This window comes from Mixia osmundae (genome assembly GCF_000708205.1).
Source record: "Mixia osmundae IAM 14324 unplaced genomic scaffold scaffold_7, whole genome shotgun sequence".
Lineage (NCBI taxonomy): Eukaryota > Fungi > Basidiomycota > Mixiomycetes > Mixiales > Mixiaceae > Mixia > Mixia osmundae.
In genome coordinates this window covers 476,663-489,753 of record NW_014575557.1, presented here as the reverse complement: position 1 = coordinate 489,753, position 13,091 = coordinate 476,663, and the positions used below count along the sequence as shown (strand labels likewise).

Here is a 13,091-nt window from a genome sequence, read left to right as displayed (position 1 = left end):
CATGGCAGACGCTCAGTCGGACGCAGACAAGGTCAGTCGGCCTTGCAGGATCAGCGGAGACATGCTGAGGTACGCTCGTGGGCGATAGATCCGGCTGAAGCGCATCGAACGCTTGGCCGCCCTTGCTGCAAAAGCGCCTTCAGACGATGCAGCACCTTCATCCTCCCCCACCAGTCAGAATGGAGCGAGCAAGCCAGCTGATCCTGCAGGCACGCTCAAGCGCATCAGACCCGACAGTCAAGCTTCAGTCAGGACGCCAGCGGGGTCCGCGAAACCGACGGATGCGCCAGTCGCATCAACCAGCAAGCTGGCTACGAGCGAGCCTGCCATCGTACAAAGGCCGAGTGAAAGCACGACCGTCAGCTTTCCTGAGCCGTTTGATAGCTGGCAATCCGCTGCACTCGCACGCATACTCAACGTCACACTCGATATCGCCACGGCAGAGAAGAGCAACTGGGAGATCGTGTACCTCAAACAACTCAGGACCGAGCTCATCGAGGAGGACTCCCGGCAACGTGACCCGGCGCTGTACGTCGTAGCTCCGAGCGAGCAGATGACAGACGGCGATTCAGAGAACGGCAATGCCGAACGCGCCATCCTTGCCCGACTTGCCTTGGATCCCACCGACATGTCTGACGATCCAGAGGAGATCACCGTCCTGGCTGGAATGAGCCAGATCAGCCCGTTTGAGTACCTCGTCGGTGCTTGGCAACGATCGAATGAGGAACGAGCAAAGATTGCGAATGGTGTCCGTGGCAAAGTCTTTGATCCCACAGAGACTTCAAAGCGCCTTCACGTCCTCGAACGCATTCGCCAGCTTCTGATAAGCTATATCGGACTCGATCTGCAGGAGACCTCGATCTTCGTACAACCTGACGGGTTTGTTATCTCGAAGGCTCACCACGGACACGAGCTGACACTCGGAAATTCCCTCACAGCCAGGATGTGGGCGACATAGAGCTATTCAATTTGATGCTCAATAAGCATCAGAGCCTCAGACTTACGCCCGGCCAGCTGACGGTGCTACTCGGCGAACTCGCCAAGCGCTTCGAAGACGACGGGCTCGAGGATCTCATCGGTGCAGTAGCCAGGCGGCTGTCCCTGAATATGTTCCAGAATCGCAAAGTCTACAGCCTCGGGAACATGGATGCTCCTGGCGCATGGCAGCAGAGCTTCGCGGCTCTTCGACTACTCACATCGAACAAAACGATTGCTTCCACTTTTGCCTCCCTGCCACAATTCGATCCAGATGCCGAGCCTCGATTTATGCAGATGACCTCTCTGCTCGGTCCTTTTGATCAGATCAGCGTCTTTCCAGACGATGCGCCAGAAGTCGCAAACGAATTCTTCAACAATGAGGAGGCCGCCGATCTCGAGGACAACGAGACACACGACGGACAGTCGGGCTCACTGCGACGCATGCTTGCATCAGTGCAGTCTGAACTATTCTCGGTCTACAACGATCTCATTCGATCGAGTCCCAAGGCAAGAGAGAACGTACTCAACCATTGGGCCCATATCGCCAACCAGAATGCAAAGCGAAGTGCCATACAGCAGGACAAGATGAGGATCGCATCCGACGGCGTCATGATCAATCTGCAGACCGTCCTCACGCAGTTTGCAGAGCCTTTCATGGATGCCTCGTATTCAAAGGCGAGCTGGGCTCGCTCGGCAAGCGAAATGTACTGATCGCGCGAGGTACTCCACAGATGGACAAGATTGACATTGAATACTACCTCAAATGCCGTAGATTGGACATCCGCGAGGAGACCAAGATCAACGCAACCCAACAAGAGGCAGACGACTATTATGCGCTCGCAGACGGGCAGCCGGCACCAGGCGCCAACTTCATCTCAGACATCTTTTTCCTTTCGGCCGCGTACCTCCACCTGGGCCTCATGAGTGCACTGAGCCAGCACAAGCGCAGCATCAAGGACTATGGTCGATTCAAGGATCATCTGGCTGAATTGCGAGAAGCAGCAGAATCGCACAGAAGTGTAAGCGCGCACGGCTGCCTAGTCCCTTGCCGGCGCTGATCCCTTGGAGCCAGAATGCGCCTCTGTATGCTCGCTATCAAGCAGCCATAGAGAAGCTACGGCATCAAATGCGCGGCATCTCTGCGTCTCAGTGCCAACTACACAGCCCTGCATTCCTCAATTCGCAAGCGACCTTCTGCAACTTTATGACAGTCTGGCTCGTACGCGCGATGGATCCACAGCACAAGCACCCTCAGACGGCGATCACACTGCCTTTGCCTACCGAGCCTCCCATCAGCTTCAAGATGCTGCCAGAATACCTCGTTGACGACGTGACCGAGTTCTTCACTTATGTCTCCCGATACCGCCCAGACGTGATGTCTCAGCTCCGTCTCGATGATCTAGTGACGTTCATCATTGTGGTCTTGTCGACCCCTTACGTGAAGAACCCTTTCCTCAAGTCAAAGTTCGTCGAGATCTTGTTCTACAATACCCGTCGGCAGACTCGTCGCGATGGGCATGATGGCGTCCTGGGACCGATCATCAATACGCATCCTCTAGCGCTCAGCAACCTCATGGGCGCTCTCATTCATACCTACGTCGAAATCGAATCGACTGGATCCCATACGCAGTTCTACGACAAATTCAACACGCGGTTCTATATTTCCCTTATCTTCAGAGTCGTCTGGCACAATGCCGAACACCGCGAAGCACTCAAGAGGGAAGCCGGTGATACGAAGCGGTTTGTGCGCTTCTGCAACCTCTTATTGAACGATACAACATTTTTGCTCGACGAATCTCTTGGCAAATTCAGCCTGATCAAGGAACTGGATAAGCTCATGGCTGACTCTGCTGCTTGGTCAGCGCTCACTGAGGAGGAGCGCAAGGCAAAATCTAAGGAGAAAGCCGATTACGAAGGGCAAGCACAAAGCTATCTACAGCTGGTCTACGAATCTGTAGGTCTGCTCCGCGTCTTCACCGAAGAGACGACGGCGCCTTTTGTTCGGGGCGAGATCGTCGATCGTCTCGCTGCAATGCTGGACAACAACCTCGACGTCCTCGCAGGGCCAAGGTGCAAGGATCTCAAGATTGCCAACGCCGACAAGATCAAGTTCAGGCCGAGGGAGCTACTCGCCGACATTCTACAAGTCATCATGAATCTCAGCAGACGTGTCGAGTTTGCTACTGCCGTAGCGAGGGATGGGCGCAGCTATAGCAGGGAGCTCTACTATCGCGCAGCGGGCATTGCCGTCCGCGCTGCGCTCAAAACGGAACAAGAGATGGACGAATTGCGCAAATTCGTCGATCAAGTCGAACAGATTGCTGCCGATGATAGAGATGATGAAGCAGGCGAGGATGTGCCTGAGGAGTTCATGGGTAGGTGTCCTGACTCTTCACTGCGCGATTTGCTCAACGCTGTGGCCACGCCGCACAGATCCGCTGACCTATACGATCATGCGCGATCCTGTGCTGATACCGAAATCGAACAACATCCTCGATCGCACGAGCATCTCCCAGCATCTGCTCTCGGAAGCGACAGACCCGTTCACTCGGCAACCTTTGACGATTGAAGAATGCGTACCGGCTGTGGACCTCAAGAGCCGCATCGACGCATTCCTGCAAGCCAAACGCGACGCTCGAGCGCTCGGCCACGCTACGACATAGATCACGCGGCCCTGCGAAGGCGATTGTTATATCCGACGGGCATTTGCAAGCAGTACAACATAGCAATGCGTCCTCACGGAATCTTGGCAAACTTTTCCAGACGCGCCCTCGATATCGCAGGATCAACTTCTTTATAGTAGAGATGCGGCCTCGTCTTTGTCTTTGTGAAATGCTTGTCGGGATCGTCGCGCGGTCGAGGCACGACGATAGGTTCTGGCGGTGGCCTGGCACGTATGGAGGGCGGTGCAGGCCGGGTTGCATTTGGCATGAGATCAGCTGGGAGCGCAGAGGCGAGGCCCCTGACTTGTAGTCTGGGCGCACTCTTGACGATCCGTGCTGCGAGATTGCCGGACCCGAAGGGGACGAGCTTGTACGACCATTCATCGTCTTCGCTGGCGATCAAAAGCTCGAGTCTGCCGGACCGCTTTGCTTTCGCTTCCTCTTCTTGGCCGATCAGACTGGGAATCTTCTGCGCAGGGACGTAGGATAGGTAGAGCTCCTTGCCTGTGCCTGCTGGCCATTGCAGACCTTGCAACGCTTGCATGGCGGCTTTCGACGCGTCTAGGCTAGCGTACTAAGTGAGACCCATCAGCAGCGCACGATCGCACGGAGAAGAACATACGACGATGTACGCGTGAGACTTGACAGCGTCTAGCCAGAAAGTTTGCAGCTCGCCGTGTTCGCTGAGCAGCTCCTTGAGCTGAGGTGGGGTAAAGGGCCTCACTAGGTTGGCGAGATATAGACCGGCAGAAGGCGGTGGTCCATCGTCTTCCTCGCTCGGCTGGGGCTTGCTCTGTTCAGGAGTAGGTGGATTCGACGTCTGCCTCTCTTGGCCGAGGGCAGATCGAGCGAGCAGGCTTGGTCCATCGTGTGCACCAAGGTCAGCCTTGACGCGTTTGCTAGCAGGCTCTTCGGCCTTTGAATCCTCAGTTGCGGGCACCATGACAGAGTCCTCAGACTCATCGACTGGCTTGGCGTCTCCCTCTGTATGCTCGTGCTTGCGCTTTGGGGCACCCTGACTCGCAAGCTCGGCCGTTGTCTCAGGCATAGGCTTGCCGGTTCCTTCTATCTTGCCTTCGACGCCCGCCTCGCCTTCCGCGGATGAGAAGGCTAGACCAGAGTTGCGTTCGATGGGATCCTGTGCAGCTATGGCAGGCTCTGCGATGACGGGCACAGGCTCTGCTTCGAGTTGAACGTCCTGAGCTGTCGTGGCCGGCTGATCTTCAATCATTTGCTCGTTGGCTCGGTCTTGAGGGTCAGTCACGGCTTCGGACGGCTCAATCGCTTCTTGCATGCCTTCGTCTGGCTCCGTGACGGGCACAGCAGGCATCTCTTCAGGCAGACTTGCGTCGACGTCAACGGCTACTGACGGTGCCTCGGCAGTTGTCACGCCGGTCGAATCGGCCGCGTTGACTCCTGTCGGGACGGAAGCTGGCGGTAGGACACCTTGCTCGATCGCAGCATCGCCCAACACGGGAGCGACGTCTTGAGCGTCTTTTTGTTCGGTAGACGCATTGCCGGTACTGTCGGCCTCGAGAGCCGTCTGTAAGCGTGTCACTAGCTCAGCTTTGAGGCCTTTGCTCGGCAGACCTCGCTTGCTGAGCTCTTCTCTGAGCTCGGCAACTTTGAGCTTCGCCGGCTCGACCATTGGGCCTCAACGATTGATGAACAGTGAAGCCTCTGAGGTTTCGAGTGTCTGCTCGCGTAATTCTTCCGCTGCTCTGTTGATTCGCCTCATTCCACGTTTGCGAGCAGAGACGATAGACAAAGGGCTTCATATTCGCACAGGACTGTGTCTCCAAGGATTGACTGCCATCTGGACTCACAAGCCTCTGCGGATAGCAACCTGCCGCCTCATCACTCCACACGCAGAATTTTCTATCCTCCCCCTTATTCGCTTGCTCGTCCTTCTTCAGTGGACGCAATGAGCTGCTATTGGGCTATGCTCGAGTAACGATCGAGCTGGAAAGACGAAAATGCCAATCATTTCGACTTTCAGCGACGCTCATCTGGAGCAAGGCCACGCTGGAGGCCTTACGAGGTTGCGCGACAAGTTTCTTCTTCGAGTTGCACTGATTGCTGCCACTGATGACCCTGCAACGCTGTTACAACAAGCATTGTACGATTCATTGAAAGACTTTGACGATGCCAGAGCGGTCGCCTGAGATGACGCAGGAGAAGGGCAGTTCTGCCGTCGCGAGTGCAGTGATGGCATCCTGGTGTCCTTTGAGCAGCGTTTGCTGATACTGTGCGATTAGCGTGGCGCGATGCATACGCGAAGGCGTCCGTCGTGACGGGTCTGGCCGCTCCTCGTGCTGCAGCAGATTTCCTTTGCGCTCCGATCTGTCCTCGCTATGTTAGCCAGAGATACACGCACAATTGCACGGACAAGATTGACATACACATAGATCGGTTTGAGCATGTCAGGGTCACCTCCGCTCACGATGTACGAATCTTGCATGTCATGTGTCGACCAGGACCGCAGCCTGCGATCGTCGCCTGCAGTCAAATACAGTCCTGCCGGTGGTGTGCTGACACTGTCAAGAGTCCTATCTGATACGTTTGCAAGAGCATCGTTCGCAGTTTGAGGGTCTCCTCGAGATATTGCGAGCACGCCGGGCTCGGCGGCCTCGGCTCGAGCAATAAAGGTGAGCGTTGAGGCTACTGCCCGCTTTAGCTGATCTGGCGGGTCCGATCGAGCCATCTCGAGCCATCTCGCAATTGCGTCTTCCGTCGTGCTCTGGCCAGCGAGTCCCGATGAAGCTGGTATTGAATCGTCGCTCTTGCTGGAAGCGACTGCCAATACTTCTGAGCGCTCGAAAGTGGCGAGATCCCAGGTGGTCAATGCAGGAACCGGCGAGCTCGCGTCGCTTTCGGCTGCAACATGAAGCCAGCGAGAGCTGTGTGCGTGCGCCTGCAAGCGTGTAACCCTACCCGCTGTAGTCACTTGCCATGCACGGATCAGCAAGCCAAAGCGCATGTCCCACAAACACACGAATCCGCGTGCGGTCCCGATAGCGAGCCAGACGTGCTCGTGATCAAGGCAGATGGTTGTTGGTGGTCCATAATGATTGGGATTCTGCCATGTTTGTAACGGTCGCATCATGGTAGCGTCCATGCGCGTGATTTGACCCGAAGCGGTGCAGAATACCAGATGTGTGCCAGAGTCGGTCTGCAAGCTGACCACGTCGGTTGCGTAATCATTCTCAGGCTCAATACGGTATGATCGTATGAGCGTGGGCCTGCTATAGCGCGGCAGCGGGATACCAGTATTGACGTCGATGCGATGAATCAAGAGTGTACCGTGAGTTGATACAGAAGCGATGCAGTGCGTGCCGTCGATGACTACAGCGCTTTCAATGCGCCCTCCTTGCTTGATAGTGTATTTCGATTTGCTGGAGACGTTACGCTCGATAGAAGTGGTGTCCCACACCTTTAGTGTACCGTCGTCTGATGCTGTGCAGAAGAAGATATGATCTGGCGAGACAGCGATAGAGTTGATGCTGCCGGTGTGCTCGCCGAGATGAGCTACGACGTTGTCTGGATTGCGCTTCTGATGGCGATCTCGGTTTGCGACTACCAAGCGCGTCAGGCGACGACGAGGAACGCCAGGCCTGACTGGCGCGCCAAATTCGGGCACAGCTTGTTTGAAGCTGCTCCTGTATAGCTCTTCCAGCAGATGCTTGATGCTCTGATCGTTCCCCTCTGAGTGCCGCTGGATCAGTTGCGCGCAGGCAGATGAACGAGGACCGACCATAGGAAGTTACGAGTCGGTAACCAGCACCAAGGCCGACTTGACCATGCAGGGTGCTCGGAGCCAGGCCGGATACTATTGTTGCATCGTCTGCGCCGCCTTGCAGCTGACCATCAGCAGACGCATCATCCCTGGCCGAAGCCGGCTGCCCGTGCCCCAATTCTATGCCATTCGATGTCAGTCGTTTCGGAGTCGGACTTGCTTCCGATGTGCCAGCTGTGGACGAGGCCGCGGTGATGTTGGTGGCAGCGGTATAAGTCGTACTAGTTGCGGAGGCTGAAGACGCTACGCGAGCACCAGAACGCAGATCAATTACAGATGGTGATGAGGCATTTTTGACTTGCTTCTCATTTTCACCTATAGGTGAGAGTCGCTTCGGGTTGGTCTGACCGACATGCTTGGCGATACTGGTGATACGACGCTTGTCTGCACCGCTCGCAGACGCCTCCGGCTGAATGCAAGGCTGCGTAGAGAAGAAGATCGTCTGCGGTGTGATGCCTAGAGCTTGCAGTTGCAAATGAGCTGCGTAGGGGATGTCGCCGCTGTTTTGCCTTGCCGTTGTGAGTTTGCTGATGTGATCTCGCAGAGCAAGTAGCTTGATCTCGTCGTTCGGCCCCATCCCGAGCTGTCTAAGCTTGTCGAGCTGAGCCGAGTCTTGATCAGCCGAGGCGATGAGACGTTTTTGAAGAGCATCCAACTTGTTCTTCGATCGCCAAAAGTCGGATCGAGGTAGTCGTGCTGCCCACGTGATAGCGGCTTCGAAGACAGCTCGCGACAGAGGCTCACCCAATGCTGTCAATATGGCGACTTCTGACATATCAGCAATATCGGATCTGAGCAGCTGTCGAACGCGCGGGTAGAGCCCGCACCAGGCTTCTGTCGTTGGCAGAAGCTGAGCTAGCGAAGCGATGAGTGACGCAGCATGCAAGCGCAGCCAATCGTTTGGGTGGCACAGAAAACAGAGGGTCGCGCCCACAACTTCATTCAGCCTTTCGCGGGATATCAGATCGAGCTCGATCATAGTCTTGAGCGAAGCGAGTGACCGCGCAATCACGAATTCTTCAGAGTCTGATGTGGCTTGTATGAAAAACGGCAGCAAATAGCGGTCCACGCTCGTGCTGCCGGCGCAGGTCGCCACGCCTACCGTCGACTCGAAGAAGGCAGCGCGCAGCTGCCAATTGTAGTCATTGAGATAAGTCATCATGTGGCTCAGGAGAACATCGTTGGTGCGGTGTCGCTCGAAGAAGAGGCAAAGGGATGGCATGCTACCCAGCAAAGCGCGCTTGACGTTCGCCGACGAATCGCTGAGCAGCTCCGTGACTTCGCTTTGAATCAAGCTATGTAATTCGGCCATGGCGCCATCGTAGGACGCTTCAGGCGCTTGCGCATCTTGCTGCAGTGTGGCAAGCTTGAATTGTGTGTGAATTCGCATGGCCTGTGCCATCTCGACGTGTCTTGCGCCTTGCTCCGCAAGGACAGGGAGACAAAGCGCGTACATGCATCTGACAGACTCTTCCGGATCGACAGAGAAGAGTCTGATATGAGGCATGATATATTCGGTAAATACGCTGGCGTTGGCAGGCGTGATAGTCGTGATGAGCAGTAATGCCTGCGTGACCGAACGCAGAGCAGCAGACCGGACTGTGCCTACCTCGTCCTCTAGCAGCGAGATTAAGTACGGCACGGCGCGGTCAAGTATGGCTTGGTCGCTGAGATGCTGACAGAGCAAGATCATCATGTCCATCGCATGTAACACGGCGGCTTGTCGGGTCGTGTTGCGCAGATTCGCGCAGATCAAGTTGAGGACGACGAGCGCAAGTGGATCGTCGTGTTGCTGCACGCTGGCCGACATGCTCGTCCTCAGAGCATCCTCGTAGCCTGGTATATCTAATCGCAGGGGAAAAGTATCTATAGTTCCAGGGATGGTCGCAATGAGCGACGAATAGCGAGCTTTGTCGGTCAAGTTATCGATGACAGCAGCAAAATCTTCCCAGATTCTCTCGAGGCGGGTATCTGAATCTGTCCGGAGGGGAAGCACCCGCTGATTGCCCGCCATCGCGTCTCGCTTGTCTGACGTCCCGTCCGGCAGGGCGGTCACGTCGAGCACAAAATCGTAAAGAAAGGTGTAGAAGCTCTCCGGAAACGCGGCGCCACGAGCGCTGGACAGGCACTGCGTGAACGTCGGGCGCGCGCTCGGCTCGGACGCTGTCATGGATCGCACAAGCGAACGCACGTCAGTGTTCTCGATCTCGGCAAAGCACACTTCGGGGTCGTAGTCGTTGCTCTTGAATTGGAAGAGCTGGCTCAGTGTAAAGGGAGAAGCGCCATCCGAGTACAGTTCGGCGATGACGCAGCCTGCTGCAAAGACGTCCATGGGTTCTGTCACCAGAGAGCGCTCTCGGCCTGACTTTCGACGCTCGGCTATGTCACTGCCTGCCGAGTAGAAGCGCTCGGGCGCGAGATAGCACGTGCGTCGGCCAGACGAGTCAAAGTAGTACGAGAACTCTGACGGATCGTCCTCCGGAAGATAGACTGGCTTGTAAGGCGCGAAATCGGTTATGTAGACCCACTGGTACGACGTCAAGAGAATATTCTCAAGCTTGAGATCGCCATGAGCGATGCCGCGCTCGCGAGCGTCGCGCATTCCCTTCAAGACCTGGAAAGCCATCCAAGCCTTCTCGACGTCTGCAAGAAACGGGCGTGTGCTGAGATTGAGATGTCTCAGCGTACCAACGGGCTGGCATCGGTGCGCAGCTTACCTGATGCGGTCATAGAGACTGCTTGAGAGCCACTGTCGCGTGAGGTAGGCGCCCTTCTCTGTCTCGAGCAGGCGAAGATAGTGAAGGACATTGGGGACGTCGGCAAGCTGCTCTCGGTCAGCTGGTGTACGAGCTGGCATGAGCCTGACCGAGCGGCTGACGAGCAGAGGAGCACGTGCCTCTGAGCTTCTTGACATGGCTGCGCAGTGAAAGAGCGGGATCGAGCTTGACGAAGACCTTGACGACGATTGGTCCATGCTGATGTCTCGCCCTCATCGTCTTGAGACATCTCGCCGAGCCCATGCTGATGGCATCCTATGGTTGAGCATAAAGCTAACGTGTACGTTTGATGGAGCTGACCTCCGTTCGTAAGTCACATCACCTAATTCCGACAGATCTGAAGGACTGAGGACGGGCAAGCCCGGGACAGGCCGTATCGAGCTAGGCGAATTGCCCATGTCTGGTGGCCACTGGATGATGACCGGGTGCCCCGGGAGCTGGAGTGGAGCGTAGAAGCAGCGACGACGCGTCGATCATCATTGATCATTCATTCGTTGGCGACTGCACCGAGCACGAGAGCTATTCAATGTTCCCGCGAGCGGGCCTCCGTCTCATGGGGTAGATTCCCTGTGAGCTGGCTCAATCGGATGGATGCGCTTGCGCCTCAACATACAATCCTTCTGGTGCTCGCTTGCGAAAGCCAGCTCACAGCGCAGCTAGTACTCCTTGACAGACATGCCTGGGCGCAGGCAGTCTTGCCATCATCGCAGACGGGTTTCCAGATGCGAGTGCTGCTAGGTGGCCTGATCCGCGGCCGCAAGCGCGCTTGCAAGTCGCAATTGATCACCCTGCCGATTACGAGCGTGTGATCGGCCTTGCTGGATTGGTGGCTCGACTGGATACGTCCCATGCGATGCAACCGATTGATACGCGTGATTGTGCTATGCGCACCTCGAAAGTTCTCGAGGGTTACATAACCCAACGTTTGCGTTTACCTGCGCCGCCCGATTCGTCAAAGAGTTGCTGTTGTCGTCTTGCTGCTGCATAGTTGATGATGGCCACTTCTGAGGCTAGACCGAGATGCTCTGCAGAATGAAGCGATGTCTGCCGAGTGCCGGCTGTGATGCGTAGTAAGTTTTGGAGCGATCGCTCAGCTTGACGGTTGCTCTCCAGCCGGCGGCTAAGCTGGGCAGCCCTTACTTCACGAGATGAAGATGGCAAGATTGTTTCCGGATCGGCCGAGTATATCTGCGCAGAGAGCACTCGCGCTGAGTGACTGGTCAAAGCACACGGAGCGAACAACCGACGGGTGTATGTCGATACGTATACGACGGCGGCAGAGGCGGCAGATTATCCGGAATGACTGCAGCTAGCTCTTGCGCAGGCTGGAAATCTTGCTTGAGCCGATGTCCTAGGGACAATTTGCTCGGATCGCTCTGCTCGACGTCGAGCGGCAACGGCGCTCGCGGTCCGTCGAAGCATTCATACAGCGGTGCATCTATTGTCCTCGAGAGACGAAAGGTCAGCCTATCCTTCGAGATGTCTGCAGTCTCCCACCTTGAGCACATGCGTCGAGGTTGAGCTGTCGCTGCTGTCTGAGACTGGCCAGAGTGATGGATTGGTCGTGGCAGGCACTGTAGACATCCTTCGCATTCGGTCTGCTGCGATTGCAAGCTGCAGCAAAGTCGTGCGACAGGTGCGACAGGCCTCCCAAGACTGCAAAATGAGGCCCAGATCAGCTATGCGGCCTGGCTCGACACATTGCACGGTTGACTTGCGCCTCAGCGTTTGATCTTGCAGCTCGGCTAGCGCATCCTCTGAGCTGGCCGTGAAGCCAGATTGACAGAGCGTGACCGCTATCAGGCGTCGAAGAGCATACTCTGCGCTCTCCGCAGTCACGCCAGGCTGCATGTGACTCGCCTCTACTTCAAGCTCGTCGTCGCGCGTCGTCGTCGTCGATTTCTCTCCTCCTTAGTCGAGCTGATCAAACGCCCAGCATGAGCCATTCACACGACCACTCTCATGACATTGGCAGCGCTGGTGAGCATGGACACACGCACGAGCACCTGGACAGCGCTGGCAAATATAGCGACAGAGATCTGCCCGACTACTCTCACCGCGACTTTGAAGAAAGAGCCTTTACTATCGGCATAGGCGGGTGCGCTCCAGCTCCATGCGAGCAGTCATCACTCGAACAAGCTGACCTCACGCCTCTTCGCAGTCCCGTAGGCAGCGGCAAGACTGCACTCACGCTGGCGTTATGCAGGCACTTTCGAGACAAGCTCAATATCGGCGAGTGCTATCCGAGGAGAGTTAGCTCAAAAACACACTGGCTTACGCAGGTACTTTGCGAGCAGCTGTGGTGACGAATGACATCTTCACACGAGAGGATCAAGAATTTCTGATTCGGAATGACGCGCTGCCCGACAAAGGACGCATACGAGCCATTGAGACCGGCGGTTGCCCGCACGCCGCCATCAGGTACGTCACATCACACTAGCTTGAAGCGGCGGTGCTCACCCCTCTGATGGGCCCAGAGAAGACATCTCTGCCAACCTGAACGCACTTGAGCAGTTACAAGCCGACTATGGCTGCGAGCTCCTCTTTGTAGAGTCTGGCGGCGATAATCTTGCGGCCAACTACTCTCGCGAGCTCGCCGACTATATTATCTACGTCATCGACGTCTCCGGAGGTGACAAGATACCGCGCAAGGGTGGCCCAGGAATATCACAGTCAGACCTGCTTATCATCAACAAAATCGATCTGGCCGAATATGTCGGCGCTTCGCTCGAGGTCATGCGACGAGATTCTGCGAAGATGCGAGACTCCGGGCCAACTCTCTTCACAAGTGTCAAGCACAACCAGGGCGTGGAGGGTGTTGCCGAGCTCATTCTCAGCGCATGGCAAGTCAGCGGCGCCAAGACGGCATGACGACAA

At 56.1% G+C, this 13,091-nt stretch overlaps 4 protein-coding genes across 4 annotated transcripts; 2 read left to right on the top strand and 2 right to left on the bottom strand.

The window, feature by feature from the left end:
* Position 1: 1 nt before the first annotated feature.
* Positions 2-3,641, top strand: L969DRAFT_95506 (uncharacterized protein; the record flags this gene model as incomplete). Its single annotated transcript, XM_014711512.1, has 6 exons — positions 2-31; positions 89-879; positions 939-1,653; positions 1,710-1,997; positions 2,051-3,353; positions 3,412-3,641. 6 exons carry the CDS (start codon positions 2-4, stop codon positions 3,639-3,641), a joined length of 3,357 nt encoding a protein of 1,118 aa, XP_014566998.1.
* Positions 3,642-3,714: 73 nt separating this feature from the next.
* L969DRAFT_95505 (uncharacterized protein) lies at positions 3,715-5,289 on the bottom strand (the record flags this gene model as incomplete). Its single annotated transcript, XM_014711511.1, has 2 exons — positions 3,715-4,215; positions 4,264-5,289. 2 exons carry the CDS (start codon positions 5,287-5,289, stop codon positions 3,715-3,717), a joined length of 1,527 nt encoding a protein of 508 aa, XP_014566997.1.
* Positions 5,290-5,581: 292 nt separating this feature from the next.
* L969DRAFT_104294 (uncharacterized protein) lies at positions 5,582-12,436 on the bottom strand (the record flags this gene model as incomplete). Its single annotated transcript, XM_014711510.1, has 13 exons — positions 12,376-12,436; positions 11,933-12,312; positions 11,712-11,870; positions 11,462-11,652; positions 11,150-11,402; positions 10,828-11,105; positions 10,515-10,651; positions 10,334-10,458; positions 10,155-10,275; positions 7,396-10,100; positions 6,044-7,346; positions 5,786-5,984; positions 5,582-5,743 (listed from the first exon to the last, which is right to left on the bottom strand). Exons 2-13 carry the CDS (start codon positions 12,063-12,065, stop codon positions 5,582-5,584), a joined length of 5,766 nt encoding a protein of 1,921 aa, XP_014566996.1. The 5' UTR covers positions 12,066-12,312; positions 12,376-12,436.
* Positions 12,152-13,085, top strand: L969DRAFT_95503 (uncharacterized protein; the record flags this gene model as incomplete). Its single annotated transcript, XM_014711509.1, has 4 exons — positions 12,152-12,312; positions 12,376-12,446; positions 12,512-12,635; positions 12,692-13,085. 4 exons carry the CDS (start codon positions 12,152-12,154, stop codon positions 13,083-13,085), a joined length of 750 nt encoding a protein of 249 aa, XP_014566995.1.
* Between the last annotated feature and the right edge of the window lie 6 nt (positions 13,086-13,091).